This window comes from Camponotus vicinus, unplaced genomic scaffold, assembly GCF_025532165.1.
Source record: "Camponotus vicinus isolate PSW18456_S1 unplaced genomic scaffold, iyCamVici1.0 SCAF_4, whole genome shotgun sequence".
In the NCBI taxonomy this organism is placed as follows: domain Eukaryota; kingdom Metazoa; phylum Arthropoda; class Insecta; order Hymenoptera; family Formicidae; genus Camponotus; species Camponotus vicinus.
The window spans coordinates 22,217,212-22,239,193 of NW_028141976.1; the positions used below are offsets into that span (position 1 = coordinate 22,217,212).

The window sequence follows — 21,982 nt, forward strand, 5'->3', positions numbered from 1 at the left end:
GATCACCCTAATGCCCCTTGTGTCGCGTCAAGTGGACGACGGAAATGAAGTTCGAGATTTACTGGCTTCTTGCGCCGACAGCGCTTGACGAACGATGGTTATGGCGTTAATGATCAGTTACTGCTCGTTGCATATCCGTTTTTGTTAACACATAAAATAAGGTAAAACTGATATAGCATATATATTATTTATATATATAAATTATAATTTATAATTATAAAATTGTACCGCAATTTGTGTGTGTGTGTGTGTGTGTGTTTGAGATATTAATATTTAATCAATGTTTAAGATTTTAATAAAATTGCTTATTTAAAAAATATTAATAAAGAATATGTCTTATTATTTTTTTAAAGAACATATCTGATGATTTTTTTATACAAAATAATGTAAAATGTATTCAAATTTTTTAATAGTGATATTTTTTAAATAATAGTAATTCTTTCTAGCTATAATAAATTGGAATAGTTCAATTATTTATATGTATTCAACATTATCTTAAATATACGATATTGTCTTAAATTGTCATATTTTTCTGTTTCATGTTGATTGCTCTATTCCATTTATTTATATTCTAGTGAAAACTCAATTGTTCTTACTGGTAATTTTTGCGTAATAATCATTAAAGTGGAACGCTTGTGCAACAATTATGAAATGTCAAAATATCACGAAAAAGCAATTATCTTTTATATATTTTCTAAAGTATACGCATTCGTGCGTGCACAAAGTGCGCTCAGCAAAACATAGAGAGAAAATACAGTTAAAAACAATTTTCCCATGTTGTTATAATTTTAAAAGCGTTTATCTCGCAGCATTATGAATACTTGATTGAGGCAACGACACATCTCACGAAGCGCTTTTATTATGTTCAATACGAAACTGTTCACTGAACACGATCGAGTAATAATTATTACTGGAGATCTCACTTATACCAAGTCATTAATATATAATATCGCCTGATGATAACGATTCCGAACTAATTGAATCTCCCATATTACATTTCATGTCGTTATGTTAAATATTAGTACAGATCAAAACACACAGAAATGCATGCACAAAGTTAAAACCAATGAAACGCAAATGCGTTTCCCATCATATTCTCGACGTTACGTATAGCTAAATTTAATTCTTTACACAGTCTATGTCAAAGTGAATTCAACATGATGATTTACGACAGCTTAGCGCGCCTTTTACCAAGAATTTTTTCATTCGATGAAATAAATTTGGAATTCAATCAAAATTGAATTCTATACATATATAGGATATACAGAATATCTCTCATTTTCTTTTTTTACGATCTCGACGTATTCTAAAATACTAAATAACTTTAAATAAACTTTTATAGAGTGGCACAAGTATAGTTATAATGAGAAAACAATGTATTAGAGCTCCATTACGTCAAACAATTCCATCAGCTATCGTTAGTAAGTTGATAGGTACCATGGTTTTTGCACTCGCTATTGTTGAGAGCGCGAGATCACTCGTGCGGTACACACGACACAGATAATATCTCTCGGTCCGGTCGATAGAGTTTGGCTTAATGCAATACGCGAAGTGCAATCGATCCATTACTGTCATTTACCGGCTTTCTTGATGACGAAATGACGTCTTTACATAAGCGGTTGAATGACACAATCGTGATCGATTCTTTCCAATTTCTTAAACAGTAGAACAATGATCGATAAACAATCAGTTTAAAATCTTAAACATTTTTTTTTCGGTGACGTCCGCTGGAAGATATTATGAAACTAGCGCAAATTGGCAGTTTAAGCGATTAGCCACAATAACGACTTGCGAGATCGATACAAATATACGCAATGTCTATTGTTTCCGTCCGAAGGATTATCTAGATTGGGAAAGTGGAAACGATATAAAAGATTCAGCGAGATAGATTGAACAGACAAGGAATCGTCGAGACCGACGAGATTAAAGTAATCCTGCAAGATGTATTGGAAACTGTATGTGTCATTGCTTCCGCACCTGCTTGTTTGCAATACCTTGGCTAGACCTATCATTTACGAGGCTGTCGAGGACGATGTCGCCGCCGTTGGCTCATTTATTCGCGAGATACGTCAACCGGCGCCGTTAAAAGTCGCTGCAGAAGTAGAGGATTTAATGAGCGCTGGTAACGCACCGAAATCACGAGACACTAAAAAAAGCATGAAAAACGCATCTGGTACGTCCTTAGTTAGTACTTTTTCTTATATACGAATATACGATAATGTTATATTTAAAATAACGCAAACTTTAAGAACAAAATTATGGGAGAATATTAAAAAAGTAATTTATTGGATATTAGTGTGTAATAATTATGACGACGAGAATATCGACAAGAACGAAAATATTATATCTAAAAAAGAAATTTATTTATTTTATAATTTTTTTACGTACATTTTCTTACATTGCATTGTATTGTTCTATTTTGTTTATTGTATTCTTCTCTTTTTCTGAAATAAATGGATTAACGTTTATTGTCGAATGCTGAATTTCATGAACACATTAAATGTCTTGTTGAGCGTAACAAGAACGGACAACAATGCGGTTTTAGGCAAATCAGACGAGGGTGGTTACTACAGAACCTACGGAAGCGATGCAGAGGGTGAGAAGGGTTACTTGAAGGAAACCTTCGGTAAAGGTGATCAAGGCTACAAGACTCTCGACACCTTCCACAAACAAGACGGCGACAAATACGAGTTTGAGACGCAAACCAGCTACGGCAAAGATTTTGCTAACAATAATAACGAGAAACATCAAGAAGAAAAAAAGAATCATGATCACGAGGGCGCAGGTAAAAAATTGTTAAATTGTAATTATAATCAGCAAAATATATTAACATGAAATAAAGTAAAAAAGAGAGATTTCATAAATTTAAGATTCTGCCATTCTTTCTCTCTTTTTCTCTCTTTCTCGCTTTATTTATTTTATATAGAATTATAGAAACTCGACTGCCTATATAAGATCCATAATCGAAACGCTTCTTCGAATCCGAATTTGAAGTGGCTGCTGAGGATAACGCGAAATTGTTCTTCATAAATTGCGTTTAATACGATATGAAAACTTTTATAGGTACTATGGTCGATACAGACTATATCGGCAGCGAAGGAGATCACGGTGAAGGAAGCGAGTATTCGCATTATACCGGAAGCGGCGGTGAAGATCACTATAGTGGCCACTACACGGATAAAGAGCCGGAATCTTCACATTATGGTCATAGCGAAAATTATTCCTCTGGAGAAGGTGACGGGGAATCTTATGAAACACATAGCTCTTATAGCTCCGGCGGAGAAGGTGGAGAAGATAATTATTAATTATCAGAGAGATTATCAGAGAGATGTACACTAATTTTATTAAAAAATTTTTATTTTTTGATATTTCATTCAAATTCTAGAATTTTATTTTGTATTTTTACCCGCCCTCTTTAATATTCATATAAAAATATGAACGTATAATTATTGACAATATGGCACGCGTATACATCAGTATGCATCAATAACTTATTTTCAAAAATGAAAACAATGTATGCACGCGCATATGCTTTCTATTAATATTACAAACGACTATAATAAGAATTATAAATATGTTATGGATAGTAAGGTAGAAAAATATATAGAGGTAATAATAATATTATGATGTTTACGATAGTAAAAGTTAATGTTTGATAATTAATAAATTTATCACACATCATCGATGCAGGTTAATTTCATTTGGTGGTTACCTTTGAATTTTCCATGATATGCACACATATTATCAAGTTTCCGGTGAGATGTTTATTCGATACAATTATTTCTACACGATTGATTTTTAAATAATTATTTCTATGTGACTGATCTTTTAATTGCAAGAAAATATTTAATTAAGAAAAGCAATGAAAATTATTTTGCAGCATGTTGCTTTAAAATAACAAATAAAATAGAGTACGTAACCAGACAAATATATTGAATGCTGGATTAATATTATAACAGTGTTTCCATTATGAAATTTGCCGTTACGCTTTCGCGTTGGAATCGATCGCGAAAGTACGAGCATACGCTCAAAATTACTGCTCGGCGAAACTCGTTACATTAGCAATGTCCGTGCATGATCGATTATCAACAGCTAATCCATTCTGGGATATATTTCGCGTTGTATGCAAATAGTTCGTTCTCATAGTATGGATGGATGCATATCTGTTTGCTGAAACGCTATTGAATACTTTATTCTTTATCGAAAGCGCGTCTCTTGTCTGATGTTGTCAATTGAAAAGTACGTAAAAACGAATACTTTCATTTTGCGCAGAGTCACTGATTTAATTAGACGCTAAAGAAATGTAATTCCTTTAATGGAAATGTGACGAAAGGCGAGAATTTTCTTTTTGTCATGGAAAAGAAATAGATTTATGATTTAATATCATAATAGTCAACACATGCCACTTATTCTTAATAATGTGATTTTAGATTTTGTACGAGGCATTTACTTAGTCAAGATAAAATATTTGATTTTCGAATAAATTATATGGCACTGTGATGTGATATTTATTACTTGTACTAGCTATATCCCAATTAATTAAATTGCCGTTTAAGTCCTTTGCGTGAGTATATGAGTGTAATTTTGTGACGTTTTTTGCGAAGCTTAATTTTATATTTAACATCACTTAAAAGTCAAGAATTTGCCGTCGATATCATTAAATTAGAATACGCTTTGTATTTTGTATTTGAGTTTGCAATTTGTTCATGTCGGTTTTCCGTTTTGTTCGAAATCAAATAAGTTTTCGAATCTGTTTCGCTACAATTATAGATTCAGTTTAATTGTGCGCTTAATGGCAATGGTTTGGAACCGTGCTAGATTGCAGATACTGCCACTCGGTTGCCATACAATAGATACGGCTAATTGTCGACACAGTATAGTTTCAACTGACAGAAGACGATAAAAACGTGAGTGTTAAAAACTACTTTTTGTCACGCAAGAATCGCTCGTTATATATATATATATTTTAGTTCTAATCGTTAGTTCTAATACAAATGTGTAACATTTATGAGCCTGAATTTTGCAATTATTTATAACGAGGGAACTTTCCAGATGGTTGTTTATTCTCGGACGAGAAATCGATCTCTGTTAATTGTGCGAGATAATTATCATTAACGCTACGCGTGACAAATTGTTGTACATTGTCATCGATTTACTCTATCAATTTCAGGAATCTATACAATTTAGCGATTAATAAATTTGATTTAATGAACATGATTAATAAATTTGAAATATATCTTAAAATCGTAATTCACTAATATTAGATAACATATTTTTTATATTATTCCTGCTTTTTTGTTGTATATTTAATTTAAAATATTGAGGAAAAATTATATATATTATTTTGCTTTATATTGGGTTAATATAAAGTTAATAAAACCATTATCAAGAGAAAATTCACGATTTTGGATTTAACTAGTTTGATTTATATTTAAAACGATACATATAGATAATAAAATTTAATATTTCAATCTGCGGACATTGATGTATGTAATATTCTTTTTTCTTCTTCTCTCTTTTCCTTTCTCTCTCTTTTTCTTCCTTTCTCTTTTTCTTCTTTCTTCTTTTTCTTCTCTCTGTTTTGTTATAGTTTAGTCTATTTAAAAATTTTATTGCAATTATGTTTTCATTTTTGCTATTCCCACACATTTTTATATGCAATTAGCAAATATCGCGATAACAGATCAGTTGAAAATACCAACTGTTTGCTTGCATAAATGAGTTTAAGAGGCAAACAAAGCGAAGGTGGAGCTCGAATTACAGACTATTACTGTCAGCTTTCTCGTGGCTATCGCCAGAAAAGCTTGTAGCTTTTGGGATCTCTTGACCATAGAATGTGTGTATGTGTATGTGTGTGTGCAGCTACATTGGATGGCTCCTCCGAGTTTAAATTAGAAAACAATTTCATTAGCAACCCAGAAACGCGCGAGGTCCTTTTGTTCGTCAGCGTATAGCCTGACGGTTTTATTCAGCATGCAAGAATACTATGAGAGAGGAAGAATACGTTACGCGGAGAACAGTATGAAAAGTACGAAAAAGAAGAAAAGAAGAAGGAAAGATGGTGCGAGGGTATGACTTTAATGTGAGATAGTTTGGTCGTCGGATTAAGAAAGTCGAGACTAATGATGCCATCAGCTGATTGCACACCGCATAAGTTAGCAATGCCGAATTGACTGCTACTTTTATTCCTCACTTTTATTCCTCATTTTAATCCTGCTTTCTATAGGTAATTATTAACAAAATCGGTAAAAAACTCGTCCAACTTTAATAGCATAATAATGTGTTAAACATTTTAAAATTTTATTTAGCTTACAAGATTAAAAAATTACTATAAGCAATAGATTTTTTTATTTTATAATATTATTATTATTATTTTACATAGTATTAATATTATCTTATAATACTAATAATATTACGATTAATATCTATATTAATCTATCTTATTAAGAGCGATAAATTTAATGATATTTGAGTTTCTAATTATGGAAGCTATTCCTGAGAACTTTTCAGATTTTAATCATTACTATTCTCGGCAAACGATGCTAAAATGCTTGAAAAGTCAACGAACCATACTCCGATTTACGACACTCTACCGTGCTTTACTCGTACATAAAGATTTCAATGGCATTTTAGATTCTAATTGAAGCCGCGCCTTCGTGCTCATTGACCAAACGAAGAGGCGGACGATCTGGATGGTCCAGCATTCCCTCGGATCTGCTTACAAAGCAATCTTTCCATCTGAGCTGAGGTCTACGGTGAGTGCCACCTAATCTAATTTCCGTTACGACGATACCGAGTCGAAATCGAACTTGGCAGAACCTTCGGCTTTCCTTCTGTCTCAGAGATCCTCGCCGAAACTGGGCAGTAACCAATCTTTATCTTGATTATGCAGCGCCAACATCGGTAACAGCCAATCTTCAATCTAGGATCGTTGCCAAGATCGTAAAGATCGTAAAGGTCAGAATCTATAGATCAGTGTTTTACCAAACTTCAAATTCGATCAACACTTTGAATTTGTAATAAAAATTAGCATCGACGATCATAATATATCGCAGTTTTCTTTAACATTCGTTATCTTATATATCAAACATCTCATTGTTACTATTATTTAAATACTTATTCTATCTTATTAAACTTGATCATGTGTTAACACACGTATTTTGTCAGAATATTATAGATCATAATAATTATTGAAATTTATAGATTTTTCGTTTGACATTCTAATTTTATTGAACATACGTAGTATTTTTTGTTGGCATAGAATCGGTGGAAGATTAAGACTAGGCAGGCTATTATTTCTGCTGGTTTTCAATGGTTTTTCGAAATCATCTAATAAAACCGTCAGGAATGTTGGAACAAATGGGTCAACAGTTAGCGAAACGACCAGCGCAACGAACGCCAAGCGTGATATACGCGTCGCCGACGTCTGTAAAACTCAATAAATTGTTTTTGGCTTATGACGTTATAAATGGTGTTGTGTTTACGAGAAGCGAATTTATGTCGCAGGTAATAGGATTAATGGTAAAATTAGACAGTTTATCGATGAGCCGACGAGCGCAACGATGCACGCATTGTGACAACAAAACGTTCCTACGGTACACAGAGTGACGTATGCATATATGTATTTGTACGTCATAACGTTAATTAAAATGATTGCGCGAGCATCTGGTAGGGTACTTAACTTCAAATATCGATTGAGGTCACGTCGTTCGCGAGGTGTTGATCGAACGCGCGCATGTGTCAGACAATGGGATGCCACTTTGATTCGAAATAGATATTTGGGCCATCCATGTCAGCTTCAAGCTGACCGAGATTTTACATTTCCTGCATTAATAGCTATTATCTGAAAAAGTGAGAGACAACCTGTCACATTTAATATTCTCGTAATTCAATTAATTAACAAGTTCCCGATGAAATTATACAAAATACAACTTCTCGCTTTTTTTGAGAAAAAGAAGATGAAATAAAATATAAAATAAATCATATTTATTTAATTAATCAAAGTATATCTGAACGTAAATATTGATTACAAATCAGAAAAAAAATAAATCGAAATGAAGAAGATAATGCGATCTGTTGCGGTCTAGAAATTTCCGTATAATATTGTTCCTGCGGCAGACCGATGATCATGGAAAAAGTGGTAATGGAAAGTTCTTCCTGCTGTTGAATACAACTTTATGCACAGATATTGCGTTCACGCGGTGTATCGAAATAACGAGTAATCCAATAAAAAATTGTTGTCTGAAACATTCATATTTGTGTGTGTATATGCGTGTGTGCTAAAAGCTGATAATTCTGGATAATTATTATTAGGAGAATATCAACGAATCAATTTGTTATGTCATTTCGCGAGCAAAAAATCGCAATAAGCTGGCTTGACGAATAATGTTTTAACACCTGATTGTATCGATATTACGATAGACGGCGCGACGAAATATTCTAGCAGAATAAATGTAATGTGCAGCGATGCGAAGAACTGTGAAACCGTGTACCTACCCACCACACCAGTGTCAATGGAGATTGGAACGAAATTTAGGAATACTTGCGGTCGTGCGGATGAAAGTGGACTTGGCGGAAACAACCAGCCATGCCATGGCGGAAGTAGATGGACTATCGATATTTAAGTGTCAACCGTTGTAACGTCAGCCATCAGTCCGATCGAAACCGGGTACGATCGAGATGATGCGAGGTACAATGCTATTTTTGCCATTCATAGCAATATGTTCGTTCACGTTGCACCCGACGTGTCACGCCCGAGAACTGGTTAGTGCGGAATCGCGTATCAGTCGGCGTGATGTGCGAGGAAACAACAATGACCATCATATAGGTCATTTAGAGCCGATCGTAGTGTCGTCAATCGCAGAGGTAGGTGACCTCGAAACGGCAGCAACTGAACATAAGGATCATCATCATGAATCCGGTGGTGGTCATAAACATGAATCTCATCATCACGAGGACCACGGTGGAAAAGGTGAGAAGGGATACAAGAGTCACCATCATCACGATAAAGGCGATAGTGGTAAACACGATAAAGAACATCATTCGGGTCATCATGAGGAACATGGTGGCAAAAAGAAGGGTCATCACGACGAGCACGAAAAGTACGGCGAACATCATGAGGGCGAAAAAGGTCATAAAGGTGGCAAGTTCGGTGAGAAGAAGGGTCATAAGAAGGGCCATAAAACGAAGGGTTACCACAACAAGTTCCACAAAGATGAGTATCACAAAGAGCACAAATTTTACGATGATTATCATAAAGGCGGACATCATGAGAAACACGGTGACTTTCATGGTCATCATGAGAAAAAGGAAGGTCATCACAAAAAGGGCGGTCATCATCATTCCGGTTATCACGAAGATCATCACGGTAAAAAGGGTCATCACGACAAAGGTCATCACGACGAGGAACATAAAGGCCACCATGGCAAGCATGGCCATGAGGAGCATCATTCTCATCACGATGCACATGGCAAGAAGGGCGATCATCATTCCGGAAAGAAATACGGTTACAAGAAAGGGCATTAAAATTGTACATAGATTCAAGTATTATAGATCAAAAAGTAATTGCTCGTATTACAATTATGATTTATATCTATTTCAGACTATATCACGATTTGTGACGACATTTTGTAATCGTATATTTTGTATTGTTCTTTATATAATATAAATATGCGCAAATATACTAACGCGCGCAAAGAAATTGTTTTATTGCGAGGCTCTCTCTCATTTCACAATGGATTTTCTTTCTTCTTCGGTCTTAATGTGGCAAATAAGTTTCTCCTCAGCTCATATTTGTCCCAGCAGCTACATTACAGTCAAGACGGCAGCGCGATATTACGCCTTATCGATTTCTTACGATTTATTGCCATCGTTTTTCTTGGCGATCTTTTACCACTTCCCAACTTAAGTAATTTTGCCATTTCCTCTTGCCTTGTGCTTCCGTTTATTGATAATGATAACGATTGCATGAGAACAAACGAGTAATTGCATCTATATATAATTGAGGACTTTACTTATTATAACTCAAAAGACTTACATCATCATTAACATCACGTATTCAATTATCAATCCGACTAAAAATTACATTAATTAAATAAAATTCTTATTTTGTAAATAACATATGATTTATGTCAATTCCACTTTTTTGAGCAAATTGCGATAATTCCATTGGTTCAAGCAAGTGAATTAATTAACTGTACAATAAAAATATTTTCCAGCATTTCTATTGTTTCTATTGGCAAAAGTAATACACGAGCAATTTCATCACAGCATGAATTTTAATGTCACATATAGCACAGATCATTAATGCGCCAATAATTGAGGTTAATCGATTGGCCAGCTGATTGAATTGATTACCGGATATTAATGTGCCACGGGAACGCGCGTTGCAAGTTGACACCGTTAAATTTGTAGATAAATACCACATATATACGTTGCAATGTTATCTCTTGCAGTAGTGTGCAATGTATAATAATATTATGTCATCAATTACAGTATATCAAAATGTAAATATATTTTTGTAATATGATATAATTAATATTATTTGAAAAATAAAGGCAAGTTATACTATGCAATTTATAGTAATATTTAAAGATAATTTATTCCATATTGGGTTTTTTTTATATTATTAGTTTTTTTCAGATTGATGCATGTTATTTTAAAGTTAATTATTTTCTTGAAAAACAAATGCTGACGTTTTTACACAAGTAAGTTTTTAGGATGTATCTAATTATTTTTTATCTATTTAATTTTTTTCTTTCTTTCTCTTTCAATCCTTCATAATTTTTATTTTTCCATTATATTGATACGTTATGACAATCTAATCAATCAATACAAGCCGTCATACATACATATCGCTTAAACCATTTCTTGCAATGTGCATCCATAATTAGTATTCATTATTTATCGATTAATTAACATAGACTTTAGATATTGTGCAAATACATCTTTATGCACATATAATTTACAAACGCTTAATTATGTTTATACGAATAAATAATAAAAATACTGAATTATTATACGATTAGTTTTCTTTTTAAATAAAGATGAAAAAAGTAAAACAAAACTTTTAAAATTAACGAATGTAGATAAATAAAGTTTTTAAATGTTTTAAATGTTTTTGCTTGATGTTTCACGTAAAAGGATTAAGAACACTCACTTATAAATGTGCTGTTGATGGCGTAAAGCTTTGATTATGAACAAACTTGATTATGTCTTGGTTTTTAGTGCGATACAATAAATACGCCAACAAGATAAGCTTAATCCAAATATTAGCTTATGAAGCTTATGTTGTCAAAGGATTTCTTGCGCGGTCGCATGATGCAATTTTCATTATATGACTGTAGCGCGCACGTCATTTATTATTCGAGAGGTTGCTTTGGCTTCGTGAAAATTTTATTAAAGGTACCTCGAATTCGGGGCAAAACTCATTTAGTTAGTTTTCAACAACAATATATTAAACAACTCTTGTATTTTTTATATTTATATTTTTCCAGAGAAGAAATAGCTTGTCTTTATTATGCTGTACTTGATATATAATTAGTTTAAAAGAATGCAACGTAAGTGACTCGAATATATATTGTTTCGCAAAAAGCGAAAGACAGTGTGAAAAATTCTTTTATTTCGCTTCTAGTCTGGAAATTCGCGAAAGTGCAATGCTAATGTCACGTGTTTCTGTGCCTCTCATTAATTTGGTCGAATAGCGTGATTATTCTGCTTTCATGAAAGCACGCAGAATCACAGAACAACGCGGTCGTGCGTACTTCTTACGCGCGTTTCGTGTTTCTCCTTTTTTATCGTGCCACTTCAATTACATTAATTAAACTACCCACACATGCATTATGAAACAATGGTGGGCCCTTTCGTCGGCCGCCGGAATTGTCACATGGCGGAGCATTTCAAGTAGGTTCGTTGCCGCGCGCATGCAATCTCCGGCAGAGAATAGCCTTGCACGATTCTGAACACTCGCTGCATCGTACGTGGCAGTAAAGAAGTGCATAAAGGCCCGTTAATCCGCGTCCGGGATGCCGGAATTCAATTCAGATGGACGTCATGGAAATGACGAGCTCATTCGCTACAGCGTGACATCGTTAATCAAATTCACGGCAGGGTGAATATGATAGTAGATCCTGTGAGCTCTCGTTCTTCATCGTTGTTTTTATAATATATCGAGCGTCTACATATACATATATAAGACGATGAACAGCAATCACAGTTCAGTGTCTCTTAAAACAAATTGAGAACATATGAATTGATTAAGTGCAATGTACATATACATATGATTATTGCACTTAAACAACTTACATTTATAGGATAATGTAATAGCTATAATGTATTCTCGGAAGAATACATTGATCGATACATAAAATACCACGAGAATACGCCTTATTTACCACTACTCGATAATACATTATACCCAACGGCAAATTTAATGCTGCTTATTAATATCGGAATTTGATAAATATCTGAAATATAGGAATTTTTATTAACAGTAAAGATTTCAGGCATGTTGATAATTTATGATACTCATAATTTGCATCGCTTAATATATAATATCTCTTTAACCTGTGAAGAAACGTGGATCTTTGACAATTTTTTAATTACTGATTTATATGTATATGTGCAAATATCATCAAACAGTATAAGTTGTATCGCATATATTATAATTAATAAAATATCAAATGTTTCTGCTGCATTAATAATCTTTGCAGAGAAAGTTTTCATTTTACATTAAAATAATAAGCAGATTATAAGTACAAACTTTTTGAATTTTATATAATGTAAATGTTTACTCAGATATATTAGATTCTAACATATCTATCGATTCTATTATGCAATTTACTAATTTAAAATAACAGACAAATTATGCTATATTGGTTGAATTTTCTTTATCAATTTTTGATTGAATTGCTTTATAATAAAAAAGTTATATTGTGTCAATATTATTTTTTAATATATAAATTGAAATCAAATATAAAAGATTAAATTAAAAAAAAATAATCACGCTATTCGACTAAATATAAAAAGATTAAAAAATAAATACTTTTATTACAGTAGAGAATTAAAAAGGTTTTCATTTTTATAATTTCTGATTCAGAGATTCATACATTATTAATTTTTCTTCGCCAGAAGCATACAGTTTTATATATCGGATTTTATATACTTCTACGATTTTTAAACAGTTATATAGGTTTTAAGTTTTAACAGAGATGAGAAAAAATTTAGCGCTTTAATATTCAATTCTTTTTTAAGATATTCAATTTAATAGTCAATAATTTTTATAAGATATTCTTTTCTTATTATCATATACTTAAATTTTATATAAAAATATGTATGTAGCTTGTGCAAGTTGAGTTAAACTAACAATATTTTTCAATAAAAGTAAAGAGTAAATATGATATAATTTTCGATTGATATGTTTACTCGCATTTTTATTAAAAATAAAAGCTCAGCAATTTTAACTCTCACTAATATTAATATTAAATAATATTATTAAATAATTCATAGATTTAGAAATATTAAAATAAAAATATATATTGAGCTTTAATAATAAATAAATAAATAAATAAATAAATAAATAAATATATATATATATGTGTGTGTGTGTGTGTGTGTGTGTGTGTGTGTGTGTGTGCGTGTGTGTGTGTGTGTGTGTGTGTAAAATAAATATATATAATAAATGTATATAATAAATAGACAATTTTGACACAAAACTATGTAAACTATTAAAATAAATGAAAAATACGTTTCAAATTTATTACCGTTTTATGCATAGCTTCATCATATGACAACAATATATTTTAATATAAAAAATTGTCATGTGTTTTTATGTTAATATTAAATGTTACATAAAACTATTTTGTACTATGGGCACATATATGGGAATTATTAGAGAAAATAATACGATCAATCATGTTGTTGTAGACATTTTAATTTCTTAGTAACGAGATAAATTTATATCATTCAGTATTTTAAATATAATTAACGAAAAAACAAGCAACAAATGATATAAAAGTTTATTCTGTTCGCATTAAATTGGCAAGTTTTGCACAATTAATGATGATGATGACCGTGATGACCGCTCGAAAAACCATGTTTTTTACCGCCATGATGCTCGCTTTTCTTTCCGTAATCGTCGTGATGATGATGGTGTTCTTCGTGACCATGTTTACCATGATGACCATGATGATCCTCATCGAAATGCCCTTTATCATGGTGACCTTTCTTACCGTGATGATCTTCATGATGGCCGGAATGATGATGTCCACCCTTCTTATGATGGCCTTCCTTTCCATGGTGATGCTCGTGATGATCGCCATGCTTCTCATGGTGACCACCTTTGTGATAATCATCGTAGAATTTGTGTTCTTTATGGAATTCATCTTTGTGTGCTTTATGATGATAACCATGAGTCTTCTCGCCCTTCTTATGGCCTTTTCCATGGCCAAATTTCGACTCTTTATGGCCATGTTCGTGCTCGTGATGACTGCCATGTTCATCATGTTCGTCGTGATGACCTTTCTTGTGCCCGCCATGCTCATGGTGATGACCTTCGTGATGTTCTTTGCCATGGTGACCATGCTCTCCTTCTTCATGATGATGATGACCTTTATGGCCCTTATGGCCTTTTTCGCCATGTTCTCCATGGTGATGGGAATGATGTTCGTGGCCTCCGCCATGCTCGTGGTGATGACCATGATGATGATGGTGACTACCGGCTACCTCTAAATCTCTGATACTTCGGACATCTCGCGCCGAAGATACGGTAATAACCGTACATATCACAGTCAGGAGCAAGCATGGGCCTATATATTTAGCCATGTTGGTTCTTTTGTAGGACCAACGAGTGCAATTGACTGATCAACAATGTTTAAAGCAAAGCTTATATACCTCTGGTTCCACCAACGTTTTGTACGTAATCGCTTTCGTTTCTTAGCTCTTGTTTAGTCTCTCTCACAATACTGGGATCGTATTTCGTAAAACATTTGTTCTATACTGCATAAATGTGCTACATAGAGAATTGCTGTCAATCTTGCATTACTTAAGAGAGTAAAACGATATTATGTTCATGCTTTTACTGTTAGTATAAGGCAGAAAAGAAAAAAGAGAGAATGTAATATATGTAAAGAATCTATAAAATATGTGTAATTATATGCATATATAATATTATATGCAGCATATATTAGAATATATTAGAGCTTTTTAAAAAATTCCACATTAAAGAATATCAAATTGCAATGTACATAAGATATACATTTAAAGGGTAAAATATTACTACATTGATAATATTCTATAAATGTACAATAGTAAAATTTTAATTTTAAAATAAATGTTTTGAGAGCAAATATCTTTAAATAAAATAGTAGTACATAATCCAAAATTTATTAGCAAGTAAATTTAGCGGTTAACGATAAACAAAATGAGAGGCACAATATAGAGATGATTTATTTTTATTGAATTTATCTGTTCTGTAAATTTTGAAGCAGTTTTTTTATAATATTATTCTCTAACACTCAATGATGATTCAGTTATAGTATATTCTTGTATTTGCTCGGAAAATACATTAATTGTGTAAATTTCCGTCAGTTATAGAAATAAATTAAAGCTGTTGAAAATCAGTGCGGTTTGGTGAGACAATAAAAACACATTATTTAGGCTACATAGACATAGTTTAGTAAGCAGGACAACGATTTCAATTATATTACATAACGATCTGAGCGATAGTCGGGGGTTCATTGAAATCCGCATTACAATTTAAACAGGTTAAGGAAACGTTGCTTTCGCAACGACGTAATGAGCCACGAAAGAGCCTACCCTCATATTGATTATCCTGCGATCAATATATAATCCGAGCGAGGCAAGCGATTTAATCATACCTACCGACGAACAGCGACGAAGTTAAACACCTCTCGTTGATATTAGATTAAACGAGGATAAATACGGCACGATGAGTAGATTGGTGGCGATTTGCCTGTTGGCAACGTGCATCGCCTCTCATTGCGTGACCACCGCACGTGAGATCCCGAGGACTCATTACGACGACCTGCAGGTAGCCGCTTCTCACCATCATGAGAGCGGGCATGGAGAAGAGCATCATTCCGATCATCATCACAAACATGGCGGAAAAGGCGACAAAGGCTATAAGTCGGAACATCATCACGAGAAAGGAGAAAAGGGACATCATGACAAAGAAGGACATTCTGGACATTATCACAAAGACGAGGGCCATAAGAAACATCATCATCACGATGACGGTTATCATGGCGAACATCACAAGGGCGAGAAAGGTGAGAAGGGTCATAAATTCCATGAGAAAGGACATTATGGCAAGGGCCACAGTACGAAGGGACATCACGAGGTCCACAAACTCGATGAATTTAAGAAAGATAAGAAATTCTTTGACGAACATCATGATCATGGTCATCACGAAGAACACGGTGGCCATCATCATGAACACGGACATAAGAAGGGCGGTCACTTTAAAAAGGGACACCATGACCATCATCATCATGAAGACCATTATGGCAAGAAAGGACATCATGAAAAAGGACATCATCATCATGATCATAAAGGTCATAAAGGCCATGGCGATCACGAGGAGCATCATCATCATCATTCCCATCATGGCAAGAAGGGCGGCCATGAAGATCACAAGCACTGGGGATTCAAAAAGGGACATTGATATAAATATTAGAACCATTTCTCTCCTACTGCTTGTTGAGTTGCGTTTGTCACGCTGCATTAATTGTTGTACCTTTCGACGACCAAAATAAATTTTTCCAACAGATTTATTACACTTTATTTATGCAATCTCTCATACTCATACATATCGTAGCGTTATGTCAATTAACTGCAACATATCACGTGCATTTATTAAATCATCATTTTTCTACGCTGCCATATATTTTCACAAATACGCAATAGCTTGCATTAATCAGACTCTTACAACACTATAAATGTATATTGGACATAAAATGAAATTTGAATTATTTGCACACCGCGACCGTAACGCGTGTCGCGAAATCGGTAACTGTCGTAATAATTTAGTGAAGTTTTATGTTTTGTGCTACATCAGTCACGCTTTTGCGGTGTAGCAGCTGTCACAAGAAAATATGGCCTCTCGTTACATACCATTTCCATAAAACCGTAATATCGGGCAGTTATCGTATTCGGTGATGTAATTGATGCAGTTTCGTATTTGTTTTATCAAGCGTTCCTTGAAAATTGTCTATTTTAATATGAATTTAATATCATCTAATTTAAATCAAATCAATATTACATATTCATAATTTAATATTACGTATTTATAATTTTATCATTATTAAAAAATGTTTTACAAATTAATATTATAAATTTTATTTTAATAATTACATTTATCTCAAAATTTATATCTTAATTATATATTTATTATATAATTGTTTATTTTCAATTATAAGATATAATTTTGTTATAATTATATTATTCAATTGATATACTAATAATATTTATTTAATACGGATATGGATTGGAAACATGTTTTATGAAAATATTCAATTATAAATTCTTTTTCATCTTATTATATCTTATAAGTTATAATTTTATAATTATAATATATATAAAACAGTAATAGATATAAATTATATTAGTATTAAACATCCTGTGATAATTAACTAGCTTTCTCATATTTATGCTTTTTGATTAAACGCGTACCTGCATCGGAGTCAGAGTTCTCATAATTATTATGGAAAGAATTTTCACCTTTTTCCTTATTATAACCCTGATCGCGATTCTGTATATGCTCTTTATCATGAAATGCTTTCTTTCCACTATTTCGATAATCAAACTCGGACTCATGATGTCCATCTTTCTTGAAATTACCCTCGGCAGCTTTATGATGTTCGTCAGAAACAACGTGCTTGTCGAAGTAGCCTTTCTTGTGGTTTTCATCATAGAAATCGGTATGTTTTTTATATTCATCCTTGTGGTAAACTTTATGAAAGCCGCTGGTTTTTTGACCCTTTTTGTGGTACGACGTTTGCCCATAGCTGCTACCCTTCTCACCATTCTCAGTCTCATCGTAACGTCCATAATTTCCACCCACGTCGCTGTACCCTTTTTTGTTCTCACTTTGAATATCATAATGTTCTGAAAGACCCAGCAAAAAGTATATATCTCATTCAGCAATATATATATATATATATATATGCATATTTTATTTCATGCAGAAATATAAATATCTAAATCTATTAAAGAATTCAATAAACGTCTAAAAATAAACCAAAAGTTTACCTTGTTGCTTGCTTTTATCATGCTGCTCGCGTTCACCCACGTCAAATTCCATTCGTTTGTTGTATCCTTTGTCACCCTTTTCTCCATGAGCAAAATTCTGCGCGGCAGAATACTTTTCCCCGAGTTCGAGCGGAACGTCGATATGTGACCGAGGATTGTTTGGACCGTGAAAAGGACGGGTTGCTATAAAATCAACTGCTTTCTCATGATTCTTCATCGTGTGATCTCCATCATCTTCTTTATCATCACCATTATTCTGACTATCGTTATCATAATCATCTTTTTCATTCTCCTCAGTCTCTTTATTATCGCTTTTAACGATATCTGCATCCGTTTCGTCTGATTTAAATACACCTGGGGTGTAATACGGTGCGCGAGCAGCCAGCTTAGGCGGTTCAAGCGGTTGCGCGTATTTCGTTAATTGGCCCGTACCATAATTAATGAATCCGTCGCGTGGGTAAGGCTGACGTAACGCGTATGGTACAATTTCGCGCTTTGCAGTCGCATATGCGAGTAGAACGGGTTCGTGCGACGACGCAGTTTCAGGAACGGTGAGCGCAACAGGTGCAGAACTACCGGCGACGTAATGCACCGGCGTCGGTGCACGGTAGTAACGTCCGCTTCCGTGATTGGTGTATCGCACGTACGAGACCGGAAGGCCCGTTCGCTGATTGTACGCATATCCTCCGGCTGAGGTCTCGAGATCGGCTATTCTCATCTTAGAGACCGTCATGTGCGCTGTCCCCGCCGGTGATGCACTATTGTCGCACACGCTGGCGAGCAGCATTACCAAACTCGCGATCATGGCAACCTCGTTCTCGTAAACAATGCGCCGGATAATAATCGCTATTATCGTCTCGTGCTTGAGTTGTCCGACACTGTTGTATCCGTTCGTCCACGTTATCGTCTTATATACACACGTTAGAAGGACGTTTTCCTCGCATCGTGACAAAGTCACACACTATTTAGTGAGCGTTTTAAGGTCATGTCGATGCTTCAAGTACGTAGCATGCTATTAACGTTGTATTTCTTTCGATGGTATTAGCCAAGTGCCCTCGATTTGCGTAATGATTTCGGGAAAGATTAATCGAAATTACAAAGAACATCCAGGTGATAGTTCAAATCAAGATTTAGTCGAAGAAAATAAAATTCAAACGCAAAGTCATTTCATAGAAAAAGTGGTTAATTTTTTATAGGTTTCAACGAATACTTGGCATACATTTCTCAAGTCTCTGCTCTCTAAAATTCCAATCTAATCCCGTGAATTTGCTTTGCATCGCTGACTAGCTAGTACTGTAAACTGTCACTGTGTGATCTTGAATTGGTTATACGCTACGGTAGATACGCTGAGGCCATGTGAAATCGACAGTAATCTCAGGTTCGACCGAGTGATCGCCGCGCGATATAAAAGAGCTGGTATTATTGCGCGGTCATTGCAGTGTGTGCCAGCGCGTTTGCATGATTCGCATTACGTCAAAAATTTCTCTGTCCAATATCATATCTCTTTATCCAAATATATATATATATATATAATTTGAATTTAAATCGTATAAAATTGGACGAGCAAATTCACAAAACAAATGAAAATTTGTGAAGAATGGTTCAGAGCAGGTTGGTATGCTGCCTACATTGTGCTCTATGTCTGTGCGCATCCAGTGAGAGATCAATCGAACGAGATGTACATTAGCAGCTCGAGATTGCTTAATCCTGAATCAGACGGATACGGCTTCGAGAAGGAAGTATCTGCGACTAAATTATTCGAGATTCACGAAGATAGTAGAGAGAAGTTCGAAGAAAATAACCCGTCAAGAGCGACACGAGCAAAAGGCAAACCGGTTCTACTACCTTTGATGATAGAACCCGAGGCAGAGATGTTACCGCACGGTTATAAGGGTGTGAAGCCGCCTGGAGTCACCCACATGGAGTTTGCACACGTGAAACCGCAAACCGATACGTCAGTTCGCGAAAGCGCAACATTGCGAACTTTCGTGATAAACGATGACGAAAATTCCAGTAAATTCGGTGGATTTGGTCGAGATGAAGATGCGCATTATGCCGCGTCGAAGTACGAGGAGCAGGTTGCAAGAAACGATCGTGGCAGCGAGAGAATCGTCGTTCTCGAGGTAGATTTAAAGGATGACTTGAAGCAGAACAGTAAGAAAACCGAGGAGGATACCGAAGCTTTCGGTGCGGAAAAGAGCCATTTTGAAAATGAGAATCGCCCGAAGAGTCGAAAAGAAAAAGATGTAAAAAAAAAGCAAAATATTTACAAGGCGGAAAATGATCGCCAGGAGACTCGTAATGCCGCTGGACATCGCAATGTTTATCACAAGAATGGATTCGAGAAAGACCTCGATTTCTATAATAATGGACGTCAGAGTGGAGACTTTGAAAAGCATGATCGATACGGCGAGAAACACTCCATCGCCGAAGACACGTACGCGAAAGACAAAAGTAACAGTTCCAGATTAGTCGAGATAGAAGCCAAAGAAGGGGGTAAGTTCGAAAAGACGCGAGCCGACTGAGAAGCCCAAGGTCATCCTACGATGGATTCTTTGGGAACTTTGACGGATTCATAAAGACTGGCTTAGCGAAGGGTTGAAAGTTCGCTTTCAGCAATGACAGCTCGACAAGTGTAACGTTTGTGTGAGATTGTACGATGATTATTGATTTAAAGAGAAATTTAAAAATGTTTAAACGCATATGTTCAAATGTACACTTAATACATTTATTCATGTATTTAAATATGCATATTTTCATTGTATTTCATGCCATACATTTTATATATGTGCATTGTGCTTTTATAAAATATAAAATTAAATAAAAGCGTGCGAATTTTTTATACATATTTACTTTATATGATGTTGATTTTTTACAAATTTACATTAAATCAATTTGACCAAAAAATATAATATTGTTTTCTCCTTTAATATTATTTAAACTTTGCAATTTTCTTTCCTTTTACGCAGCTGATAATGTCTTTATTGCATCTTTTCCTCCAGCGTGAATATTTTTCACTCACAATCAGTGAATCATTATTTCGAATAAATTAAATTTCTGATTTGTCTCTCAATTCAATTCATCACGCGGCAGTCTTACTTTTATTTACGCAACCGGCCGATGATCGAATATAGCCCGAGGTAGTCGCATCGGGGCGGCGGGCAGTTAATGAATATTAATAATGCTCGTATTGTTCCACCGATAAATTGCAATCTTTCGCGTATGGTCCGACCACGAAATGAGAATCAAGGCACATAATTGATGCATATACGTTGTATCTCCCCGCGTTCTCATTACGGTTTCGCTGGCGGAGTTCGCGGGGCCATTCCACTTCGGTAACGTATACCTATCGGTCTCCACTCCTTCCATTCCTGCCGTAGTCTGACTACGATATACACATAAAGCCCGCATCCCCTTCGTGGCTCAGTGAGCTCGGGTTCCCCGCATTCATCAACAATAAGCCGCGGTACCTACCGCTCTCGCATACGTATCTGCGCCATGTATGTATATGTACGTACGTATATTCGCGCGTAACTACACCCTCGCATATACGCAACGTCGGCACATGTACGTGCACAACACACTCGACGGTTGTATTATATGTATCTGCCCGTTTATGTATACGGTCTCTATATGAAGGCGCATGTATATCGGAAGCGGTGGAACGCGGCGCGAATACATAAATCAGGTGCCGCTCTGCAAGCTGCCACCCATA

At 34.7% G+C, this 21,982-nt stretch overlaps 5 protein-coding genes across 5 annotated transcripts; 4 read left to right on the top strand and 1 right to left on the bottom strand.

Moving 5' to 3' along the window:
* Positions 1 to 1,941: 1,941 nt before the first annotated feature.
* Positions 1,942 to 3,358, top strand: LOC145971253 (uncharacterized). Its single transcript, XM_083098729.1, has 3 exons — positions 1,942 to 2,173; positions 2,546 to 2,785; positions 3,064 to 3,358. Exons 1-3 carry the CDS (start codon positions 1,942 to 1,944, stop codon positions 3,303 to 3,305), a joined length of 714 nt encoding a protein of 237 aa, XP_082954855.1. The 3' UTR covers positions 3,306 to 3,358.
* Positions 3,359 to 8,679: 5,321 nt separating this feature from the next.
* Positions 8,680 to 9,525, top strand: LOC145970566 (uncharacterized). Its single transcript, XM_083097426.1, has one exon. It carries the CDS (start codon positions 8,680 to 8,682, stop codon positions 9,523 to 9,525), a length of 846 nt encoding a protein of 281 aa, XP_082953552.1.
* Positions 9,526 to 14,052: 4,527 nt separating this feature from the next.
* Positions 14,053 to 14,899, bottom strand: LOC145970812 (uncharacterized). The gene has a single exon (XM_083097805.1). It carries the CDS (start codon positions 14,818 to 14,820, stop codon positions 14,053 to 14,055), a length of 768 nt encoding a protein of 255 aa, XP_082953931.1. The 5' UTR covers positions 14,821 to 14,899.
* Positions 14,900 to 15,937: 1,038 nt separating this feature from the next.
* On the top strand, positions 15,938 to 16,681 carry LOC145970467 (uncharacterized). Its single transcript, XM_083097262.1, has one exon. The coding sequence runs from the start codon at positions 15,947 to 15,949 to the stop codon at positions 16,679 to 16,681; it is 735 nt and encodes a 244-aa protein (XP_082953388.1). The 5' UTR covers positions 15,938 to 15,946.
* A 3,166-nt stretch (positions 16,682 to 19,847) lies between these two features.
* LOC145970941 (uncharacterized) lies at positions 19,848 to 20,937 on the top strand. The gene has a single exon (XM_083098017.1). The coding sequence runs from the start codon at positions 19,848 to 19,850 to the stop codon at positions 20,790 to 20,792; it is 945 nt and encodes a 314-aa protein (XP_082954143.1). The 3' UTR covers positions 20,793 to 20,937.
* Positions 20,938 to 21,982: the final 1,045 nt, after the last annotated feature.

Excerpts from the sequence above, each read along its gene's own strand:
- LOC145970566 (XM_083097426.1), top strand. The coding sequence starts at position 8,680 with ATGATGCGAGGTACAATGCTATTTTTGCCATTCATAGCAATATGTTCG.
- LOC145970941 (XM_083098017.1), top strand. The coding sequence starts at position 19,848 with ATGAAAATTTGTGAAGAATGGTTCAGAGCAGGTTGGTATGCTGCCTAC.
- LOC145970467 (XM_083097262.1), top strand. The coding sequence starts at position 15,947 with ATGAGTAGATTGGTGGCGATTTGCCTGTTGGCAACGTGCATCGCCTCT.
- LOC145971253 (XM_083098729.1), top strand. The coding sequence starts at position 1,942 with ATGTATTGGAAACTGTATGTGTCATTGCTTCCGCACCTGCTTGTTTGC. Across the intron at positions 2,174-2,545 it reads AAGCATGAAAAACGCATCTG|GCAAATCAGACGAGGGTGGT; the intron begins GTACGTCCTTAG and ends ATGCGGTTTTAG. Across the intron at positions 2,786-3,063 it reads TCATGATCACGAGGGCGCAG|GTACTATGGTCGATACAGAC; the intron begins GTAAAAAATTGT and ends AAACTTTTATAG.
- LOC145970812 (XM_083097805.1), bottom strand. The coding sequence starts at position 14,820 with ATGGCTAAATATATAGGCCCATGCTTGCTCCTGACTGTGATATGTACG.